Here is a 22,609-nt window from a genome sequence, read left to right on the forward strand (position 1 = left end):
CCATAGAGACTCTTATTTTAAAATAACTACACTGGCTGCCAATTAGTTTCCTGGCAAAATACAAAGTGCTGGTTATTGCCTATAAAGCCTGGAATGGCTTGGGCCCAGGGTTTTTAAGAGAGCTCCTGTGGTCACCAGGAGTTGACACCAACTCGACAGCACACTTTACCTTTACCACCTTCTTCATGAACCCCACCGCCTGTTAAGAGCATCGGGCGAGGTCCTTTTGCAATTGCCACCTGCTTGCTTGGTGGCAACTCAAAATGGCCTTCTCTAGAGTTGCCCCGAGGCTCTGGAACACATTCCCAAATGAAATTAGAATCTCCCCACATTTGGTTGTTTTTAAAAGACTTTTGAAAACACACCTATTTCATCAGGCTTTGGGTTTATGATGTTTTAAAGTTTTATTTACAAGAAGTTTAATCTGTTTTTTAATATGATTTGGGGGTTTTAGCTGCTGTTTGTAAACTGCCATGCGATTTTATATAGGATCGTATATAAATGAGTTTGTTTAAATAAATAAATGTGAATAAAAATCATGTAGAAAAACTTTCAAAACATTGAATGAATCCTCTCCCAAGAAAACTCCCAAATCTTTTCTTGTTTAGGTAGATGACTTCTAATACAGTTATATAGTTCACACACTGCCAAATTCTTTTGCAAACTGAGTTCCAAATACTTTCTTTGAATGGATGATTTCTGATACACAGTCATATAATTCACATATCACCCCACTCTTTTGCAAAATGATCCCTACTGCTAAGTCTCAGAAACTTTTGAACACTGACAAAACAAAAGCTGTCTTGGCTTTGCCCCCTCTTTAGGCTTGGTAAAGTCTGGGCAGGGCTGTCTGTGTGTCTGCTACATTTGACAGTGTTGTAAAGCAAGCCATGAAACTGCTTTATGGGATTACATGTTAATGTTTGCACTTTTCAGACAATGTTTAAAATCATGAAGCCCTTTCTTAACCATGTTTATTTAAAGTAAATAAGATACTTCCTTCCAAGTATCATGCTTAGGGGGGCTCAATATATGTTATGTATGTAGTTTGTCCCCATTTTCTTTTAAGTGGAGCCATGGCGGCTGCAAGCTGAGCAAAAGGTCTGTGCTCGGGGTGTGGGGGTGGGGGATGTTCTAAAACTTTCCTTTCATGCTGTTTTCCCATTAAACATGGTTTCCTTCTAGCTTTTTGCCTCGCAAGGGAAAAGATGTGTGTCTTGTGGAACAAAATGCAATATAGGGGTATTTTTAAGCAGAAAAGCAGAATGAGGGGAAAGAAATATTTTCCCTCGTGCTGCTTTTCTATGTAAAAATACTCCTTCCCCTCCCCCCACCAGTTCTTATAGTTTTGTTTTTGTTTTTGTTTGACACCGTAAATGTGTCTAAGCATAATGTGTAGTTTTAGCCCTTAGGATCATCACAGTCTTTGCCCACTGATTCTGTAGGGGGAAAATTACTTTTGACAGTTTTTCCTCAAAAAAGTAATACACTTCCTCTTGTCTCTCCTCTTCAGACTTAAGTGTTCTTTCCACGTTCTAAATCTGTGCTTTCTACTCTTCCTTCAGCTGCTCTAGTGTCTCTGAAAGGTGAAAACTTAATGGGTCCCCATATACCTCAGAAGGAACGGCATCACCCCCTTTTAATACAAGTGTCCCTGCTGGTAGTAATGGTGGAAGGATTGCTTCAGTAGCTGGACTGTATTCAGATGCGGGTTTTTTCCTATAAGTTTATTAAAAGAAGCGTATTTGTCTTGATAATATTTTTGAAATAAGTTACTTCAGTTCTGGCATTATAGTCTCTGTTTAACACATCAAAGCTCTACTGTATTAAATCAGATCATGCTCATAGAAACACAGTTAACTGCATTGTTATTAGAAAGTGTGGGCATGTCATGAGACTTTCCATAGGTTGAGGCAAGTTCTGTTTAATTTCACAACAGACTGGGATAGTTTCCTTTTATTTACATGCATTCTGAGATGGGACATGAAAAGGGTTCATTATAGCATGTTAGTATTTCTTACGACACAGCCAGTGAGGAGAAAAGATTTCAAAGGGGCCTTGGTTGTTCTGTTCCTCATAAGAAGCCATGTGCCAAAAGGGCTCACAAAAGGCCTTTCGGACTCCACTGCACATTAATGTGCTTGGGATATGGCTTTTATCTGCCCTTTTATGTTGTTTCAAGGGAAGCCTGATCATAACACTCCTGATTGTATGCCACACCCTCATGCTTGCTATTTAAGTTGGTGGGGGAGAGAATGCAGGGCCAAACCACATGTTTAATGTAATATATTGTCTGGCCCTAAGACCGTTATTGTTGTAACTGTGGGCAGATGAAGTTGCTTCAGCAAGAGGCAGTGAAGAAAAGTACTTGACTCCTGGATTCAATACATGTATTGACAAATCCAAAATGAAGTTCTTGGATAAGGGTAACAATCCCATCAGTAAGCCTGGCAGTAATCTTTGGATTTCTAGGATAGAGAAACTTGCCAGTTGTTTTGGCCATCTCGCACTGGTGCCTCCATCTTTGCTCCTCTGCGTGCTTTCCGGCATGATGGCTATGTAGTGCTTGCCACTATGTTTTTATGTTTTTGTTTCATTTAAAACAAAATGGGTACAATTGGAGGTAGCCAGCTAGTGTCTATATTGTTTAAAGCCTGTTTTTAACATAACATAAAAAGACCTTTTTGTTTATTAAGGCCTTTTAAATTTTAAATATAGGTTTTTTTAAAAAAAATTGATCCACCCGTAACTGATTTTTTAAAAAATGTGTTTTAAATTATTTTTGTGTTGTATTTTGTATTCCCCGCCCCGCTTTTTTTAGTCTGTGATTTAATGTATATTTTTATCTCATGTTTTAATGTTGTGTTGTAAGCCTCCCAGAGAACAATTTGTTATGGGGCAGCTAACAAAGTTTAGTATTATTCATATTATTAAATTCTGTAGTGTAGAACTATTGCAGCTGCTTTTAGAGAGCTGAAAAAGAACCTTCGCAGCAGGATGGATTGGGATGTGTGACAAATGATTCGGGGCCTTTTGAGAACTCTCACTGTGTTTTAACATGTTGGCAGATATACAGCCAAATTATGAATTAAGTAAAAATGGTTAAATAGCTCATTTTGAATTTCAGTTATCTTTCTTCCCTGCTGAAAAACATTTGGGGCAGGTGACCCTGTTCATCTCATACTTCATTGCATGCTAATCAGGCAAACAGAAGTGAGATACTTGCTTCACATTGACAGAATTTAATACACACACACACACACACACACACACACACACCTGTTGCATAACAGTCACTAGTGGAAATTTTTTTCATTAGTTGTTTTCTGTGATTCTGAAAAAACACATACCTTTTCACTCCTAATAAAGAGCCTTCTGTTTGGGGTAAGTCCAAGAACATCAGAATGCAAGGAACAGAACTGTTGATACTGGCAATCACCCCATTATAGCATCTTATGGACTATAAAGTTCATAGAAAATATTTTTTTGGAGTCGGAGTGGAGAAATGATGGGGATGTGAAGAGAACATAATGTTCCAAGAGGAATATGTTTGTTAATACTTGAATCACACTGGAGAGCGAGTGACTTTTCACCATTTGGGGGCCTGTTAAATTACTTCCTCCCATAAGAAGAGCCTTTGTATCTCAAGCAGCAGCAAATGTGCTACATAGACTGGAGGTGCTGATTTTTTAGTTCTCACTTGTGTTAATGAGCATCAGTTTATCTCATCAAAATGCATGAGTGGCCGGCTTGCAGCGCAGGTCCCACAAGAGAGAGAAGCAATAGCGGGGGTTTCGTGGCATGCCTAGTGGACAGGAACAGGAACTAGCTGTGCTATCTCATATTTTCGACTTGTGGGACCCTTGCTAAAAGATTAGCTGCTACACTTGTAGGGCCAAGCTACATGAGTTAGGAGTACCATGGTTGGATTCCCATCTTCTTTTTAAAAGGTTAAAAACACTGTGTGAGGGGGCATTGAGTTGGAGCAGTGGCATCATTCCAGTTTTCCCAATCGGAATTGCCCTCCTTAGCTACTATTGTCCCCACTGCTGAAAAAGACTGGAGCCTGTATTATGCCTGTTTTGTTGGTTCCCACCTCTCATGGCAAGGCTTCTAGCAACCAAGAGAAGGTGTGAGATAGATTTTTTTGTGTGTCTGAACAAAATACTAAGAAAGACCAGTTTGAAACTGTTTGAAGAAACAGTTTTATTCAGAGCTTTGTTCAGGCTACAAAAACCTCATTTTATTCTCTGGATCTTCTGCAAAACCTGGACTAGATTAGCCTCATACACGTACAACAAAAACACAAACTAGACTTCTACCTTCTGCATTGTGGGTAAGGCCTGTCTTGGCTTATGGATACCCTCACCCCTGTCTGCAACAAACACCAAGGAACCAAGCCCTGCAACAGACCACAGCTCTGGCCCATCCTTTATCTACTCTGGGAGCAATACTGTTATTTTGCCTAATATTGGTTGCTCTGCTGCCTCCACTTGCAACACATATGCATCAATAGTGGCTTGGTATCCATGGCATTCCTGGAAATAATACCTAGTTGTTGTTCCTATTATACAAACATTGCAGATTACCTGGCATCATCTATGTTGTATTTGTTTTTAGGCGTTCGTCCTTCGATTAAATCAGCATGGAAATTATTTGGAATGCTTTTCAATTATAAGGTTCTCTGTAGGAATATTATTTCAAATATATTGCCAAGAAAACTCTTAATTCTCTGACTACTTGTACTATAGTCCATAAATAGATAATTGACCGAATTAAGCTGTTCAAGTCCATAATGAGCCTTTGTAGAGATAAGTTTTAGAAAATAAGTATTCATAGCTATTTGGAGTTAATATTTATTGTACTTTGACCTATCATTACCTCTTCCACTGCTAATTTTAATTAGATATCTTGTGCACAAAATGCTTGGCAAAGTTTCAAACCTTTTCTTGTGGATTATCTTTTTGTTTTGTTTTTAATAATCTTGGTGGTTTGGGTCCCCCCCCCTTTCTTCAGATCAAGCAGCAGATAATGTAGCTTGCTTTAGGGAGAGGTATACTGCAAAGGGAGTTTTCTAATGGGCTCCAGTGGATTTTATGAGCTATTTCAGAATGTAATAGCCTTGTCACAGTGAGCCAGAAAATGAGGGAAGCCATGTACAGAATTAAATAACTAATTATTTTGTCTATGTCAGTCATTAAAAGTTGATATCAAATTAAGACTCATCTGTGATGTTGTAATAACCAAATTATTCATTCTCCAGTAAATGGATTATGATAAGAAATGTGAGTGTCATTGAAAATATTTCCGTGTATTTGCATGGGATTTTTGAGAGGGACACTGTCAGACCTGGTTCCTGTCATGGTGGGAGCAAGGTGAGAGAGGTTTATACTCAGTCATAACCAGCCTCCTAGTTTCCCTGACTAGCAGATAAGTCTGCTAAAACCCAAAAGCTTTTATAGGGATGCAGGAGAATCACCTGTTTTGCTATGTCCTACTAGTGCAAGCAGGCTTGCTTGGCTGATAAGGCTGATCTCCGTGCACTTCCCGTATTTGGCCAGAGGTGGTGATAGTACACAAGCTGAACTGTTGCCTAACATTCCTCAGGTGACCAGGCAGTCACCAGTTGCAGGGCTAACTGTTGACAAGGTATAATACTGTTGTGCAGTTCTTCTGCAGCCCTTATAATGAGCTGTTTTGAACCAAAGTCTTGGTTGCCTCCATGCCAAATGGTTGGTCCTGTACCCTGGTATGCTAACAATTTTCCACAATCTTTCCAGGGTCCTTGCTACTTTGGATCTTTTTAGCTGGGGATACAAGGATTGAACCATGAAACTTATACATGCAAAGCCACTGAGCTACGGCCCTCTCCACATTATACCTCCCTTTAGGGGGCATCTTCTCTTATATTTCCAGTTTGGTTCTAGAAGGTTAAATTAAGAGTAGGAATAATACCCATGCTAAGCCATTGGCATCCTGATAGTGCTACTACTCTGAGTCTGTCTCTCACACTGAAGTTACCTTCCACAGATGTAAACTCAAAGTGAAAGGAACTGTGATTTGTTAGTAGTTATCATGATAACAGGCATTTAAGATTTTAAAGCTCTGGTTCTTAAAACTCTCTTAACTTGGCCAAATTCCATGCATTTTATTGGGTGTTTTGCATTGGGTGCTTATACTAATGAAATAAAGTGCAGAAGCGAACCTGCAAGCCAACAAGATGTGATTATCAAACAGTTTAATCCTCATATTTCTTTTGTTGGCTACAGAACTATTGTGAAGTGAGTAATCCAAAGATGAAAGTCATGTATCCTGGTCCAACAACTTCCTATGCACAAGGTGATCAAGTGCCAGTGCTAATGCTGTTCCCAGAAAATAGGATTTGTGCCCCTCCCCCATCTCCTAAAAGGAATAACAACTGCAAATAGGGTGCTAAAGACTTAGTTCTTCACGATAGAAACCATTTCAATAATTGGGCTCCAAGGTTCCTAAGTAATGCGGTCTACATTCCCCAAATGACTCTGAATCGCTTTAAAAATTGGGCTGTTCTTAGCTGGAACTCAGTTGTCGGTTCTGTTACAGTTATCCAATGCATTTTGTTTGTCCTTCAAAATCACATATTTATTTTGTGTATTGCATTTCTTTGTCAATAGCAAGACGTATAGCGATGTACCAGGAAGCTGATTCTGAAGATGAAGAAACTGCACCTAAAGTAGCAACATTATCCCAACGGGACAGTATTAGCAGTCACCAGAGCATTAAAGTCATCCACAGAAACCAGAGCACAAAATCCCATAGGCGTACAGGGAGCAGAGTGGAGGCCAAAAGAGCAAGCATTCTCTCTAAGCACACTGCTTTCAGTAGCCCTATGGTAAGTGACAAAAGTACTGCCTTTTTACACTGCTATCTTTCCACTGAACCATAGTTGTAATCTGAGCCATATCTAGTGAGTCATACCTATAATTTTAGATCAGGCCTGCACAACTTGTGACCCAGCTGAGCCAAATGCAATCGGTGAGTCAAGTTCTGTAGTCTAGGCTTAATAAACTTCCTGGTGGACATCCTGCCTTAATGCCCCATGCATGCTTCTAAAGAAAGAGTGCATGCAGCACTAGCTCCCACGCTTCTGAAGCACGCACAGTGGCTAGAAGAATGCATTCAGCATCAGTCAGGTTCAATGTTCCCTCTATATACGTAGGCATGTACGAAGAAAGGAGAGCTGGTCTTGTGGTAGCAAGCATAACTTGTCCCCTTAGTTAAGCAGGTTCCGCCCTGGTTGTATATGAATGGGAGACTAGAAGTGTGAGCACTGCAAGATGTTCCCTTCTGGGGATGGAGCTGCTCTGGGAAGAACAGAAGGTTTCAGGTTCCCTCTCTGGCTTCTCCAAGATAGGACTGAGAGAGATTCCTGCCTGCAACCTTGGAGAAGCTGCTGCCAGTCTGTGAAGATAATACTGAGCTAGATGGACCAATGGTCTGACTCAGTATATGGCAGCTTCCTATGTTCCTATGTACATGTGTGCGTGCTCAAATATTTTTAAATGTCTGCTCAGTTAATTTTAAATCTCTCTCAGGTTGAGTGAGGAAGGTCCCATTCTAATTGCATGTGTGCACACACACTGCCTTGATACTGCCACCCAAACAAAATTCATTCCGCACACAGATGAAAAAATCTAGAGAACACTGGTCAGGTTGTCAGCCCCTGCTTTTACTGTTCTTTTTGCACAGCAAAAATGGGAAAGGGGGTATCAAGCTAGTCACACCATGTGGCTGGTGGGCTGTGTGTCTTGGCAAGTCACAGGTTTTGCAGGCCTCTGTTTATATTCTCTAGTAGAATATTTCCAAATGTATTGTTTCTTGTTATCTCCATGTATTATGCTCTGCCCACTGCCAATTTTATGCACATTACATGTTTATTCCTCCAGCATTTACTGATATTTAAATGTTTATGTCAGTCCATTGCTCACTTGTCTTTTTAAATATGATGAAGATTTAGCACTGGTAGATCATAAGTGAATTTAGAAATTTAATTGTGGCTTCCCCCTCAGTTAGGCCTACCACCTCTTTGACCTTGGAAAGCAGTGCCTATAACCCACAGAACCTCACCTTATTACTTTGTAATGCCAGGTCGGTCCAAAATAAGTCTGAGATCATCCATGACTTGATCGTGGATAAAGGAGCCAACCTGGTGTACAATGAATGCATTACGGAGACCTGGTTGGGAGAGGCTAGTGGCCCAGTTTGGCTCCACCTCCTCCAGGTGGGTTACTCTATAGTGGAGCAGGTGAAAGGATGTAGGTTGCGTGGCTGTGGTCTTTAAGAATACCATTTCCCATACCAGGATCCCTGTCAGGGAATTGGCCTATATTGAGTGTGTGTACCTAAGTCTAGAGGCCAGTGTATTGATCACCCTGCTGTCCCAAGTGTTCTGGACAGATGCATGATGTGGATCACATTCTCAATTTGGTCTTTTGCTCTGATCAGGACTCCTGTCATTTCCTCACTGTCACAGACAGCTCACCAGCTGATTAAGATAGGACTTGCAACCACCTCTGCAGGGTTGAAGGATCCATTTGCTTGGTCTGCCCAAGAAGGTTATTGGATCCAATAGGATTCCAAGAAGCCTTGGAAGGGTTTCAGGCTGGCTCTGTCAGTGATTCTGTTGATGCTCCGGTACAAATGTGGAATGATGAACTTACTAGAGCTGTAGACACTTACTAGGTAACTTACTAGGGTGGCAAAGAAGTGGTTCTTTTCTGCCTGCGTTGCTTCCACAAATTTACATCCAGCTGAGTTGTCTTGGGTTGTGAGGGGGCTAGTTCATGCGTCCTCCACCTTGAACTTGGATTTGAAACCATCTTCTCGGTTGCTGCAATCAAGGCCCTCTCAATGGGTTATCCCCCGCCCATGCTCCAAGGCAGGACTATGCTAATTAGCTGAAAGATAGAGAAGTCTTTAGAGCCTGAGGGGGATGACCCCACCCAGTTCTTACAGTCCTGCATTGCTCCAGGCAGACTTTCTCTTCTCTCCGATCTTCCCTTGCTGAATCTGTTTATCTTTTACTCTGCTTTGCTCCCTCAACCTCCTCTCCTCTTCACCTCTCCTCCTACTTCTCTAACTCTATGGAGTGCGCAAGAATGCCTCTAATGTGTCTGTTCCTGTGAGGCGCATGTTCCCCAGGGACACGAGAAGGCCCGGAGCTCCACCACCAGTTGCATCCTTGCCGGCTTCCACAGAGCCGCCCGGCAGGATGCAGGATGAGGTCGCATCCAGTCTCCTGCCCTCAGGCTCGAGCCTCAGCATAAGTCAACATGCAGGCCGCAGAAGGAGGTCACAGCCAGTCTCCCGCCCTCGGGCTGTGAGTCTGAGCATGAGGCGACATCTGGGGGTGGGGGGGAAGGCAGGCAGAGGCTGGAGAGCCCTTCTTCCTTCCTGCTGGAGAGCCGAATCAACACACACCCCCGGCTAATCCACCCCCAAACTCAGGTGGAGTCCTGAGGGAAGCGGGTGTGAAGGAGGCGGCAAGAGGCCTTGCATGGCAGCAGCTCCATGGAGAGAAAATGCCTGCAAGAAAAAGCTGGGAACCGGACAAAGCAAAAAACGGTGAGCTCTTTCCATGGGGCGGGCAGCTCAAAGGTGGGTCCCCCCAGCTAGCCTAGCAGCTTGCCTAATGAAGCCGGTTTGAACAATCAATCAATCAATCAATCAAACAAACAAACAGAAGCCCTTGGTTCTCCGTTCCTCTGAATCCCCCCTTCCCTCCCTCCCTCCCTGCTCTTCAGGCTTATCTTCAAGATATCAGCCAAAGCAGCAGGGAGCCTCCCAGGAGGAACAAAGGGGCAAGAATGCCGCAGGGGCTTCCTGCAAATGGCAGCCCAGAGAGTCTCTCCCCCGCTCCGCCTCCCTCCTCAGAGAGATTGGTGGTTCTTCCTCCACAAACTTTGTGCGGCAGCATCTCCAAGGAGGCTTCTCTCCAGGTTTTGGGTCCCTCCATCGCCTGCCCAGTCACCTCCGCAGCCCTGGCCTAAGCACAAGTGATCGCCCCTTCGGGTGCCTGATCCTTGTCTCCATGAGGCAGGCAGCAAACAAACTGAGGTCCGGCGGGAAGAAGTACAGCCTCCAGCGGCTCAAGTAATTGGCGGGGAGCGGATGGGAACAGTGACAACTAACTCCCAAAGGAGTTCTGTTCCTAGCAGCGAGGCAAAGCGCCTGGGTCTAGCCCAGGACTGCTGCAACCAACCATGCGGGGAGCTATTCCAGACACTGCAGCCTCAGCTTGGAGAGCCCACCAAAACTGGTGAGCGTGGGGTGTAGTGGTTAGAGTGCTGTACTCGGACCGGGAAGACCCGAGTACAAATCCCCATTCAGCCATGAGACTTGCTGGGTGACTCTGGGCCAGTCACTTCTCTCTCAGCCTAACCTACATCCCAGGGTTGTTGTGAAAGAGAAACTCAAGTATTTGGTACACCGCTCTGGGCTCCTTGGAGGAAGAGCAGGATAGAAAACAAACAAACAAAAATAAGATCAAGGCCAGCAAGCATCTCCCTATGGCCACAGACCTGCCTAGGCAGTGGCCCCCTCTCCCCTCTCTAGGCCTAACTCCTCAGCCTGTTGGAGTTTTTAACCCTTGCCACAAGAGCTCTTTGCACTAAGCTCGGTTGGCTGGCTTATAGGCAGCTCATCCTAGCAAACCTGGGAGGGCCCTTCCTGCACCTTCGCCAAAGAGCCCAGTTTGTGAGGGTGCAATAATGCATGGCCCTCTAGGGGTCATCTTGACAAATACCCTTTCCCTTCCTTGGAACCTCCAGGGTATAAAGGGCAAATGGAGGGAGGAAAAATGCTCCTCTGGTCAGCTATATGGCCCCCTCGTTTTCTACAGAACTTTCCTCCCTTAGAGGCAGAGTCACAGCCTTATAACCATGTCCATAACACTGCTGCTCCCATGATATGTGTTTACGCCACACTTGTATGGGACACTAACACATTTATTTCATTAGAGGCCTCTATGACCAGAAAATCTGGTTACATTGGGGCGAGCGAGGGTGTTTTCATCTGCGGAGCAGGATCAACCCTGCATGCATTTGAATGGGAGACCACAGTATTGTTGTTTTATTATTTATTTGTTGCATTTACATACCACCCCTTCCAGGGCTCTGGGCGGTGCACAACAAGGTCTGTGACTGTCGCTTCTCTAACAGCACAGGAACAGCCATGCTAGATCAGTCCCATGGCCAGTCTAGACCAGCTCCTCTTCACTAAAGGACATAATTAATTTTTTGTTCAAATGAACTTCCAGGGACACTAATATTTTCCCTCACAAGAGGGTTCTCCCTGCAAAGGATGCAACCCGTACTTCCAAGGAGAATGACCTTCCAGATCAGTGCCAATTATTCATTCTATGCCTCCAGTCCAGTAGAACATAAAATTAAGTTTTCAGGAGAGCCCCAGCCTCAAACAGCCCAGCTGGATCAGGCCCAAGGCCCAGCTAGTCCAGCATCCTATTTTCACACAGTGGCCCACCAGATGCCACTGGAAGCTACAGGCAGGAGTTGAGGGCACGCCTTCTCTCCTGCTGCGACTCCCCTGCAACTGGTACTCAGAGGCCTCAGTGTCCTTTTCATTACACTACTGGGGTGATTCTCTTATCACTAGGTACACCCTCTTCCAGTGAGATAACTTACCTCAACGAGGTGCTTATTTACATATCTTACTAAAGACAGGCATCTAGCCAGAGGTCTCATGCCCTCCCATGAGACATAGGATTCTCCGCTGTACTTCTACTCTCCCTTTAACATACCATTATTGGGGAGTATGTTCATACTATCTGCTGCTCTCGTGCACCTAATTTGAACCTTAATGAGGCCTCTGACCACAGGCACTGACAGCCTTGCCTCTTCCAATTCTCCCCTTCCAAGGCCCCACCCTAGCCTCATAGGGTGGCTGCATGAAGCCTAGAGTCATACCCCCTTAGGAGGCTGGTTCCTTCACCCTCCTGGCTCTGGATCTCTGGGGTAGTATTGAAGTGGTTCAGAGGGACCACCTGGATAGATGCCACCTATGAGCGAAATCCCTGAGGATAGCCCTCATCTACCTCCGGTTAGCTGGCGAGGAAGTTCACATTGACAGTCCTTCCGGCCCTGTTCACCCTTCTGGATGTCCCACAATTAATATACAATGTGAACACTGCCAAATTAACAACGACACAGCAGTGGACAGTCTCCTCCAATCATGGTAGGACTACAGGTCCACAGTCCCACCCAGTCTTCCCACCTGGGTCAAGCGCTGGCATGCAAGTGTAGCTGCCACTTCCAACAAAGGAAGGCCTCAGTCATGTCAGCATCTCTGGTCACAGGTATGAGGGCACACCCCTGAGAGTAGTATACCTCATTTCCAAACACAAATTGGTGAAAGGGAAGGTACATCGTATTACCCCTAAGACAAATATACTTTGCCTCAGATCTCCACTCCCTGACTCAACAACCAAGACGGCTGTACTAGGCTTCAGTGACATACCTCCTACCCAGTACAGCATAGTCCACATGGGCTCTCATAAATGAGCCATTGTCCAGCCACTCAGCAACACGAGTCCTAGACCTTTGAGGTCTGCCTCCTCTGTAGAGTGGGACGTGCAGCCATGTCCAGTGCCTGGCCTAGCAGTAACCAGGGCCATATTGGCACATTCCCATCTTAGATATCCTCTCCAGAGTCATGTAACAGCCATGGTTCCTAGGGGAGCTCATCTCCAGCACCCAATAGACATATCAAGACTCCCTCCGGGCAGTAAGGTATGACTCACTGTTTTAATCTCCACTGGGTACCCCGTTACAGGTAATGACATGGCAAGCACCAACTGTACAGTCGACTCATTCCGTCTCGATCTAGCCTATTGACAGTGTCTCTCCATATAAACCATCTTAGCCATGAGATGATGGCACAGGGCAATGCCTCGATCAATATCACTGTTTTTGTGACTACCGCTATTCCCATCATGGGATATATTACCCCAGGCTCATAACCTCTCACAGGCTTATAATCTCTGGACTCTCTCCAGTTATCTTAACATTCTTGCCTAATTGTTCTTCCAGGGTGGAACTCTCTCCTCCCGCCACCACCAGCTAGGATAGAAGGTCCATGACCATATAGTTGGATGACCGCACCAAACTAATCTTAGAGAGTTGTTGTACTGCTTGCAGCCTATCCTAAGGCAGGCAGTGTCATCGTGCCTGAGGGGTGCTACCCGTCAACCTCTCCCTCAGTACATCAGCTGGGCACATGTCCAGTTTCCTTCCTGGACATGAGATTTACCGGGCAGATGACCAGAGGTTAGCAGGCTCCCTAACACAGTGGAACCCTCACCGTTGGCCTTACAGAGGAATCTAGGATATTCGTCCGCCTTTGACTTTCTCCTGACGTCCTAAGGACCAAGGTCCATCCACAACCAAAACACTCTCAGGTGTAACTGGCACAACTTGGACCTATATCAGCAGCTCAGTCTCATTCCATAAAACTGACTGTCTCCGTTTCCTTCTACCAGGATCTATAGGTGAAGCAGTGACTTCTCCAACTATTGCCAGATGGATTACTGCATGTATCATTCTGGCGCACAAAACATTCGGCCTCCCTTATATATCACGGCCCACTCAACGAGGGCGGCAGCAACCTCAGCCGCCTTTTTTCACCCAATGAACCAGTCCAGGAAACCTGTAGGGCTGCAACCTGGAATAATCCGCCTACGTTCACGCAGCATTTTAAAGTGGACATTATGCCTCCACCTAGGTGGCTTTTGGTAGACGAGTTCTGCAAGGGTGCTTCTACAGGAGCGGCCAAGAGCGCATCCCTCCCTGGTGACGTACAGGCTTTGGTATGTCCCATTGAGATGGCCTTGATTGCAGCAACCAAGAACGGAGCATTGGTTCACTTACCATGAAGGCTTCTTCTGGTTGCTGCAGTCAAGGCCATCTCGGCCCTCCTGGCTAGCCGCTCTTGGGTTGCTCCTGATGGTGGAGTGTTGCTGTTTTTGTTTTACTCGTTTAGTACGAGTGCTGGAATTAGATCACTCTTCCAGCTGGCAAGTGCTCTTCAGTATCATATGTCCATCCAACTCATCTTTCTGTTCTAGCTTACCATGATTTACCCCATGTAGCTTAATCTGTGGTTGGAAATATAGGTCAGTTTTTATTTGCTAACTTGGCCTGTAAGAACTGGGTGGGGTCATCCCGCTCAGGCTGTAGAGACTTCTGTCTTTCAGCTAATTAGCATAGTCCTGCCTTGGAGCATGGGCGGGGGATAACCCATTGAGATGGCCTTGACTGCAGCAACCAGAAGAAGCCTTCACGGTAAGCGAACCAATGCTTCGTTTCACTTGCTGTGATGTCTTTAATAATTTTTTTGCAGAAAATATATATTTTATTCATGCAAACTAGACTTCTCAATTATTGCAGAGTCTACTGTAGAGCTTTTCTCCTTTTGTAGAATTGAATTGGATCACTTTCAGTTTGTTACTCCTGAAGATGTGGACAAACTGTTTCAAACTGTATGTCCCATCACCTGCTGTCTTGATCCTTGCCCAACTTGGCTCATTTCATCTGGCAGTCACATTATTAGAGATGGTCTGGTAAATACCATAAATGCTTCTCTGAGGGAGGGCAGGTTGCCTCCTTGTCTTAAGGAGGCTATTATTAGACTTACCTGAAGAAACCTGCATTGGACCCCTCAGAGCTGGCTAATTACAGACTTGTTTCTAATCTTCCTTGCCTGGGCAAGGAGATTGAGCGAGTGGTCGTTTCTCAGCTCCAGGCAATTTTGGATGACACAAATTATCTACACCCATTCCAAACTGGCTTTTGAGTGGGTTATTGGGTTGAGATTGCCTTGGTCATCCTGATGGATGATCTCCAGTTGGCTATCGATAGAGGGAGTGTGACTCTGCTGATCCTTTTGGATCTTTTGGCAGCTTTCAATACTGACCATGGTATGCTGCTGGGTCACTTGAAGGAGGTGGGATTGGGTGGCCCTGTTCTACAGTGGTTCCATTCCTACCCCTCCAGCAGATTCCAGATGGTGTCGCTTGGAGACTGCTCTGCAAAGTGAGAGCTAATATGTGGAGTTTTACAAGGCTTTTTAATCTCCAGTGCTTTTTAACATCTACATGAAACCGCTGGGAGAGATCATCAGGAGGTTTGTTCTGGGATGTTTCAAATATGCTGATGACACCCAGATCTACTTCTCCATACCAACTTCATCAGGAAATGGCATGACCCCCTAAATGCCTGCCTGGAGGTGATGATGGTCTGGATGAGGGATAACAAGCTGATGTTGAATCGTAATAAGACAGAGGTACTGTCTGTAGGGGTTCAGGACCTGAGAGATGGTTTAGATATGCCTATTCTGAATTAGGTTACTCGCTTCCTAAAAGATCAGGCCCGTAGTATGGGAGTACTCCTGGATCCTAAACTCTCTCTGGTTTCTCAGATTGAGGCAATGGCCAGGAGTGCTTTTTATCAGCTTCAGCTGACATGCTAGATACATCTAGATAAGTAACCTTAAAACAGTGGTGCATATGCTAGTAACCTCTAGGTTTACTACAATAATGCAGTCTATGTGGGGCTGCCTTTGTACATAGTTTGAAAACTACATTTGGTACGGAGTGTGGCAGCCAGATTGTTCTCTGGGTTTACCCGAAGGGACCATTTAACACCAATTTTGAAAGAACTGCACTGGCTGCCGATCTGTTTCCAAATGAAATACAAAGTGCCATAAAGCCCATAATGGCTTGGGTCCAGGGTACTTAAGAGAGCGCCTTCTCTGTCACGAACGCTGTCGCCTATTAAGATCATCTGGAGAGGTCCAGTTACAGTTGCCACCAACTGTTTGGTGGTGACTCGGGACCAGGCCTTCTCTGTGGCTGCCTCAGGACTTTGGAATGTACTCCCTGCTGAAATAAGAGCATCTCTTTCTCTGTTTGTTTTTAGGAGGACCCTAAAGACATACCTGTTTTCCCAGGCTTTCAATTGAAATTGAAATTTTTATGTGTTTTTATTAATTGAACTTGAGATTCTGTTTTATGGGTTTTAACTGTTTTATATTGTGTTATGTTTTAATTTGTACACTGCCTGAAGATATCTATATCAGGCAGTATAGAAATACAATCTAATCTAAATATATATAATTCTCTAAGGCGTGCCCATGTTTAATCCTATGTGTGGCAGCTCTCGCAAGAGTTCACAAGCAGCTGCTGGGAGTTGCGAGAGCTAGCGCAGAGGGAGGGAGACCAAGGAGGAGGTGGAGGAGGCACCATTGTGAGCCACCAAGGACAGCCAAGCAGGTGGCAAAAAGGAGGACAAGAGCTGGTGGAGGGGAGAGAGGCGGGGGGGAGGTTAAGGAGAAAGCAATGGCACCACTGCGAGTGGCCAAGCAGTCAACAAAAATTGGCTGCCAGGCTCCTCGTGAGGATGAGAATTGGCGGTGGGAGGGTGGTTGAGGAGGAGGAGGTGCCACTGCCACTGCGAGCGAAAACAGGGCTACCAGCCTTCTCGCAAGGAGAATGAGAGCTGCCGGCAGAGAAGGAGACTGGCTGGAGGGATGTAAGGAGAACTGGCTGAGCCCTGAAATGGAGGGGGAGGAAGGGAGAACTAGGGGTGCAGATGCTCTGCACTTGGGTCAGCTAGTAAATAAATAAATCTGCACAGCCTTCTTTGCATCTGTCTTTGACACTTAATTTTGCTGGAGATGCAAAATTAAAATGAAAGAGTACATGGAAGCTCCACTGCAGAATTTCACAATAGACATGGGGATGGGATAAAAATGTTGAGCAGAGGTCTTGAGTGATCAAGATTGATGCATACGGGGGCATGAGGACAGCCCATTCTTAGCCTACTTTCCTTAAGGAAAGTACAGTAAGCTTATGAGATCACCCAGCATAGTGTGTGTGTGTGTGAGAGAGAGACAGACAGACCTTGTCCCTATCAACTTTGCAATGCCTGGACCAATATGTACCAAACTGGGTACAGTTGTAGGAACACATAGGGACACCTCCGTGGTGTAGTTTGTGATCCATCCCAATTCAAGATAGTGGATACATGAACATTTGAGGTGCAAGTGAGCTAACTTGTGAGGATGGTAATTATCAAGTAAGATTGTAGTAAAAGGAAAGTAGGCAGATTAATTCTTATCATAGCAACTTGTTTTTTAGAAGATAGTCCTTTTAATAAAAGTGGTGAAGGAGAAGGGGAACTGGGAGGAAAGATCAGAGGATCTTCTAAGGGCCTCTTACTCAAAGTTAAAAGAGAAAATGTTGTCAACAATTTATTCAGTATGTCAGCAGCTTGGCATGAAGAGTGATACCTGACAGTGACCACAAAGCTGTCGGCAAAGGACCAGGAATGTGTTTTGGTTTTTTGTTCCAAGAAAATATTATTGTAACCAAAGGAAACCTGATTCCTAGATTGGTTTCTCTAAATCAGGCAAGTATACGTAAAAATACCATATAGTTTGTTTCCCTCGTTCCAGTTGCTGAACATGTATGTCACATTCCTTATTCATTTCCTTCCTCACTTGGGGCAGGAGCACACCCATGATTTAAAATTATAATTCTGTACAGAGAGTAACTGATCATTTATTACTGGGTTTGGACAGCTTCCAGTTCAAACATCTAAGCCCCCCTATATTTGAAATGTGATGATGACCACCACCACCCCTCCCCCCGCTTTTGATGCCTTATTAAAAATATTTCTTTTCACAATGAAACAATGACTGTTTCAGTTTGAACAGCAGGGAATAGAAAGGAGGAGTCTGCCCGGCATTACAGTATACTGAAATCAGGTTTTCAGATGTTTAAAGTTTTCTGTGTTTGGGAGATTCTCTAAACAAACAGCCCGTTGCATGTTAAAACTGTTCCTGAACTGAACCACTTGAGATTGCCAGAGGGATCCTGCATCATCAAATGACATGCACACCCATGCATGTGCATACACTGTATTTAAAAACTGGCATATAGAAAACTATATGTCAGCGGAAATTGGGTATCAGGGGAATGGGTTCTCACATTTTTACCAGGCTTTTTATTTTTTATTTTTACAATGTATTTTTGTTTAATGGTACAATTACAAAACACAACTCAGTCTTACCACTTCATTTTCCACTAACGTTCCCCAACCCATTGCTGTGAGTCAACAGTATGTTTTTTAAAAAAAGAAATAAAATGAAGAAAGGAGGAGGTGAAGCAAGCAAGGTCCAGGGCTTGTTTTCTCATGAGGGTGCATTCCTTTTCAACCTTGCAATCTTGTACTTGTGTTCTGACACACATGCAGCCCAAGGACAGTTTTGCTCCATGAGCTTTTTGTCTAGAGAGCCATTTAGTTATTACAAATTCCAGAATTAAATTTCAGAAATCAAATTCATAATTTCCTAGTATTATGAAAATATATTGGTATGTGTTATCAGTACATAAGACCAATGTACATAGCTGAATATTTCTTTAACATTCGCATGGTTAAAAGTTGTTACTTTTCATTGCTTTCTGACTTCAGCCTTAACCATCCCCAAATGCATAGAAACCGCCATTGCCTTGCTTCGAAGTGTTTGCCAACTGAGGGGAGATAATCCCTCCACACTTGCCTTCTAGAAAAAGTTATTTGTAAGCACAGGACCTGGATTGTAATGTTCTTTTGGGTGAGCGGAAGTGAGTTGGTTCAAAGACACAGATGGGATTATTAAAGATATGCTTCACAGAGCACATCTGCAGAACAAGCTCAGCCCGGAGACTTTGAAAGGTACGGCAGAAATGCACTGACCTGCAAATGATTCACTTTGCCTGTCTTTCGGTTGTAGGAAAAAGATATCACGCCCGATCCTAATTTGCTTGAAAAAGTAAATGAATGTGCAAGCTACCTAGAGATCCTGAGGAGCCATGACCAACCATTATCCCAGCTTTCTCCTGAACTTTCAGACATCTTTGACTTTTTTATAGCATTGACTATTTGTAATACGGTGGTAGTTACATCTCCAAATCAGCCAAGACAGAAGGTGAGACCATGGCAGAAAGAAAGAAAGAAATTAAGCTTGCTTTTGGATTGATTTTTCAAACCTGTGACTTTCATTCATGCAGCCAGACTATGTGTTTGTGTACTCGGAAGAAAGTTTCATGGAGTTCACGGGGGTTTATTCCCAAGTATAAAAAGGCTGCAGTCCAGTCCTGAACATGTTTATGAAGAAACAAGCCCTGCTGAGTTCAATAGAGCTTCTTTCCAAGTAGATGTGCACAGGATTGTGTTAGTCTCATTAAATTTCATGGCAAAGAAGGTTATTTGGGGCTCTGAAAACCTCAGCATGATTTTAAACAGGGAGAAATGTGTTTAATTATGTAGCCCACCTTGTTCAAAGGACTCATGAAGAGAGCTGGTGTGGTGTAGTGGTTAGAGTATGGAACTAGGACCAGGGTATACCCAAATTCCTTCTCAACCAGCCAGTCACCTTGGGTCAATCACTCTCATTCTAACCTGCCATAACCATGTTCTTTTCCCTAAGCTCCTTGGAGAGAAAAAAGAATGAACATTTAAATAAATTATACAGGTGTACCTGTATAGTAGGGGTGTGCACAAAACCGGTTTGCCCAGTTCATTTCAAATGTGAACCTAACCGTGCATTGAGACCTAAAAACCTAACCAGTTTTGCCACCTCAGATGGGGAGGCCTGGCTTGACTTGAATTTGAACCAGTTTGAGGTTAGCGAATACAGTTAGAATTTGTTTTTTAAAAGATTGACTTACCACCACTGAGGGCTTTGGCGGCCTCGGGGTGCTGCAGTGGCCACTGAGGGGTATCCTGCAGCTCCCCTTCCCCGCACTGTCATCCTCTTGAGTCTCCCCAGGCCAATTTGGCCCATTTCGGGGCTGTTTCAGCCCTGTTTACTTGTTCTGTGGACATTTTATTTGCCTCTGCACATGTGCGTGGGCCATTTGCATGCCCCAGGTCATTACCTGGCCATGGAAATGGCCCACACACATGTGCAGTGGACAAAAAATGGCCACTGCATGCACAAATGGCCAAAATGGCTCAGAAACAGACTGAAATGGCCCAAGGAAACTTGGAGGAAGGCTGGTGGGAGAGAGGAGGGCCTGGGGAGCCCCCCCCCCCCCGCCGCAGCAGCCAAAGCCCTTGGCAGTGGTAAGTCAATCTTTTTTTTTAAAATAACAGCCCTCGCCATACTCAAACTGGCCCGAGAGGTTTGGTCCGACCTAAGAGTACAAACATTCTACTATTGTAAGCCTAATATGCTATTAGTCATGCAATCCAAACAATTCATCCAATTCACCTGAAAATTGGCATGGAGACGAGTGCCATCAGGCCATCATCAATTAGAAGACGAGTGCCATCAGTTCTCCACACTTTGTTCAGATTTGTTGAGAAATGACTCAACAAATAGCAGTTTGAAAATTGACCCTGAGGAAACAGATTTCACGTTTGCGACCCTTTGATGACAAGGATAACATTTTCCTTTTTTCCCTGTCACTTTAAATATATTGAGAAATTCAGGTCAGTTGAGGAGTATGTGCTTTAGTTATTCTGAAAATAATCTGCTGTTTATTTCTCCAGTTATTAGCCTTTGACATTCTCATTATTTTAATAGGAGATCAAGTCCTGGCACACATCACAGCACATTTATGTATTTAGTTATGTGCATGTGTAGACTGCCCTTCATTAAAAAGCCTAGCATATCATATAGAATAAAACAATTTAAAATGCTTCCAATTCAATTGATGCATTCAATTCAATTTTGAAAAACCCAAAGAAGTTTAAACACCATCAGCTATAAAATCACAGTTAAAATGGTGCAGAATGAGATCTTTAAGCTCTCTGGCCAAACGTCTGGCTAAAAAGAGTAGCCTTCAATAATTTCCAAAATGCAAATCAGATCTCCTCTGCAGGGAGTTCAGCTATCACAGAGAAAGCCACTGTGTAGATTCACATGGGATAAGGTGGGCCTTCAAGTAACAGGCCCAAACTGTAAAGGGCTTTAAAGGTAATAACCAGCACCTCAAATTGCACCCAGGAACTGCACACTCACCAAGGAGGAGCCTCTTCTCCTAAGCGTCTTCCCTGGTGGCAGCTCTTCCCCGCCCACAAGGAAGCAATATTAAGCTGTTGCACAAAGCAAAAGTGGGGGGTGGGAAGTGCTGCGCAAGACCAATGGCAAATTGTGTTTTGTTTTGTTTTTTTAAATGAGTCAGGCTTTTCAGGAGAGAAGAATTTTTAAAATTTAAGGGAAAATAGAAATGGGACGGAAGTTGACTCCAGGCAGGAAACAAGTCTGCCCATGATAGAGTGCTATCTTGTCAGCAGACACTCAGTAACACCACACCTCCATCTCATCTTGATCTGCTTTATACTTGGGGTCTCTCTGCACATCGGAATCATGCTGGGCAGAATGACAGAGTATCACAGGAAAATGTTCTAGAAAGTCAAACTATTTTGGATACAGATATTTTGAGTTAAGGTCCATTAGTAAAGATAAAACTTGAATAATTCTGCTTGCTATATGAACAGTACCTTGCTGTCTCAGTACTGAATTCAGGCTAAATCCTGCCCTCATATCAACTCACCCCACGCCTCATATGTGCAAAATCACTGTAAAAGCCCTGTGTGGGAAACCTCCTGGGTCAATGCAGGTTGCAGCTCACAGAATCACCTTTGAACACACGCTTCAGACAAAGGGTGCCATAAGCGTGTTGGTCAGGTGCGAGGAAGTGAGTGGCAGTGGCAGGGCAGGACTTCCTCCCCACTTTCCCCCTTGTAAGCATGAGTGCGGCTGTCCTCTATAATATAGGAAGAAGGCTAGTGTGTTATTTAATTCAGTGATTTCCCTTTTGAAAAGAGAGACTGTGTAATAAAAACTTTTGACTTAAGATGAAAGTTAAGGTGATTACAATTTTCACTCATGCTCTAAAAAGTGTATTATTGTGTGTCTCTCTTTTATTTCCTTTCCTGGTTGTTGGTCTTTATTTATCAAGGTCAGAGTCCGATATGAGCTGAAATCTCCAGTTAAGACTATAGAGGACTTTATTCGAAGACTCACCCCCAGCCGTCTGACCTCTGGCTCTAACAGCAGCAGCTCATCAAGCCTGGCTACCAGCAAATCAACTCACCGCGTTGGTTCTAGTGTTGTTTCATCAGCTTCCACAGACAGCACTGTACTAAAGTTGGAAGAAAAGCTAGCTAACTCCTCCCAGATGAACAACAATGGTTATAGTTCCCAGCAGGCCAAATTGACACTTGGGAATCAGCCTGGAGAGGGTGAACTGCGTTATGAGGCAGAGAGTCCGGATGAAGCTGCCCTTGTCTATGCAGCTAGAGCATATGACTGTGCTTTGGTTGGTAGGCTGCCTGACCAGGTATCCATAGAGCTACCTCACCTGGGCAGATTAACCTTTGAACTCTTACATATTCTGGGCTTTGATTCTGTCCGGAAGAGAATGTCTGTGGTGGTCAGGCATCCTCTTACTGATGAAATAAATGTTTACACTAAAGGAGCAGATTCAGTTATCATGGATCTTCTTCGGCCGTGTTCTTCAGGTATGACTTTCTGAATTTATTTCCTCTAATAAAATGTATAA

The 22,609-nt window shown here is 44.1% G+C and overlaps 1 protein-coding gene across 3 annotated transcripts in view; it reads left to right on the forward strand.

Annotated features, from left to right (window-relative positions):
- The window catches only part of ATP10A (ATPase phospholipid transporting 10A (putative)), a 169,894-nt gene that overhangs the window by 120,584 nt on the left and 26,701 nt on the right, over positions 1-22,609 (forward strand). For all 3 annotated transcript variants that reach the window (XM_053311535.1, XM_053311537.1, XM_053311536.1), the window contains 3 exons: positions 6,654-6,871; positions 18,829-19,023; positions 22,007-22,568. In XM_053311535.1, the coding sequence (XP_053167510.1) occupies positions 6,654-6,871; positions 18,829-19,023; positions 22,007-22,568 (975 nt within the window). The remainder of the gene's footprint in view (positions 1-6,653; positions 6,872-18,828; positions 19,024-22,006; positions 22,569-22,609) is intronic.

Source organism: Hemicordylus capensis, chromosome 3 (genome assembly GCF_027244095.1).
Source record: "Hemicordylus capensis ecotype Gifberg chromosome 3, rHemCap1.1.pri, whole genome shotgun sequence".
NCBI lineage: Eukaryota > Metazoa > Chordata > Lepidosauria > Squamata > Cordylidae > Hemicordylus > Hemicordylus capensis.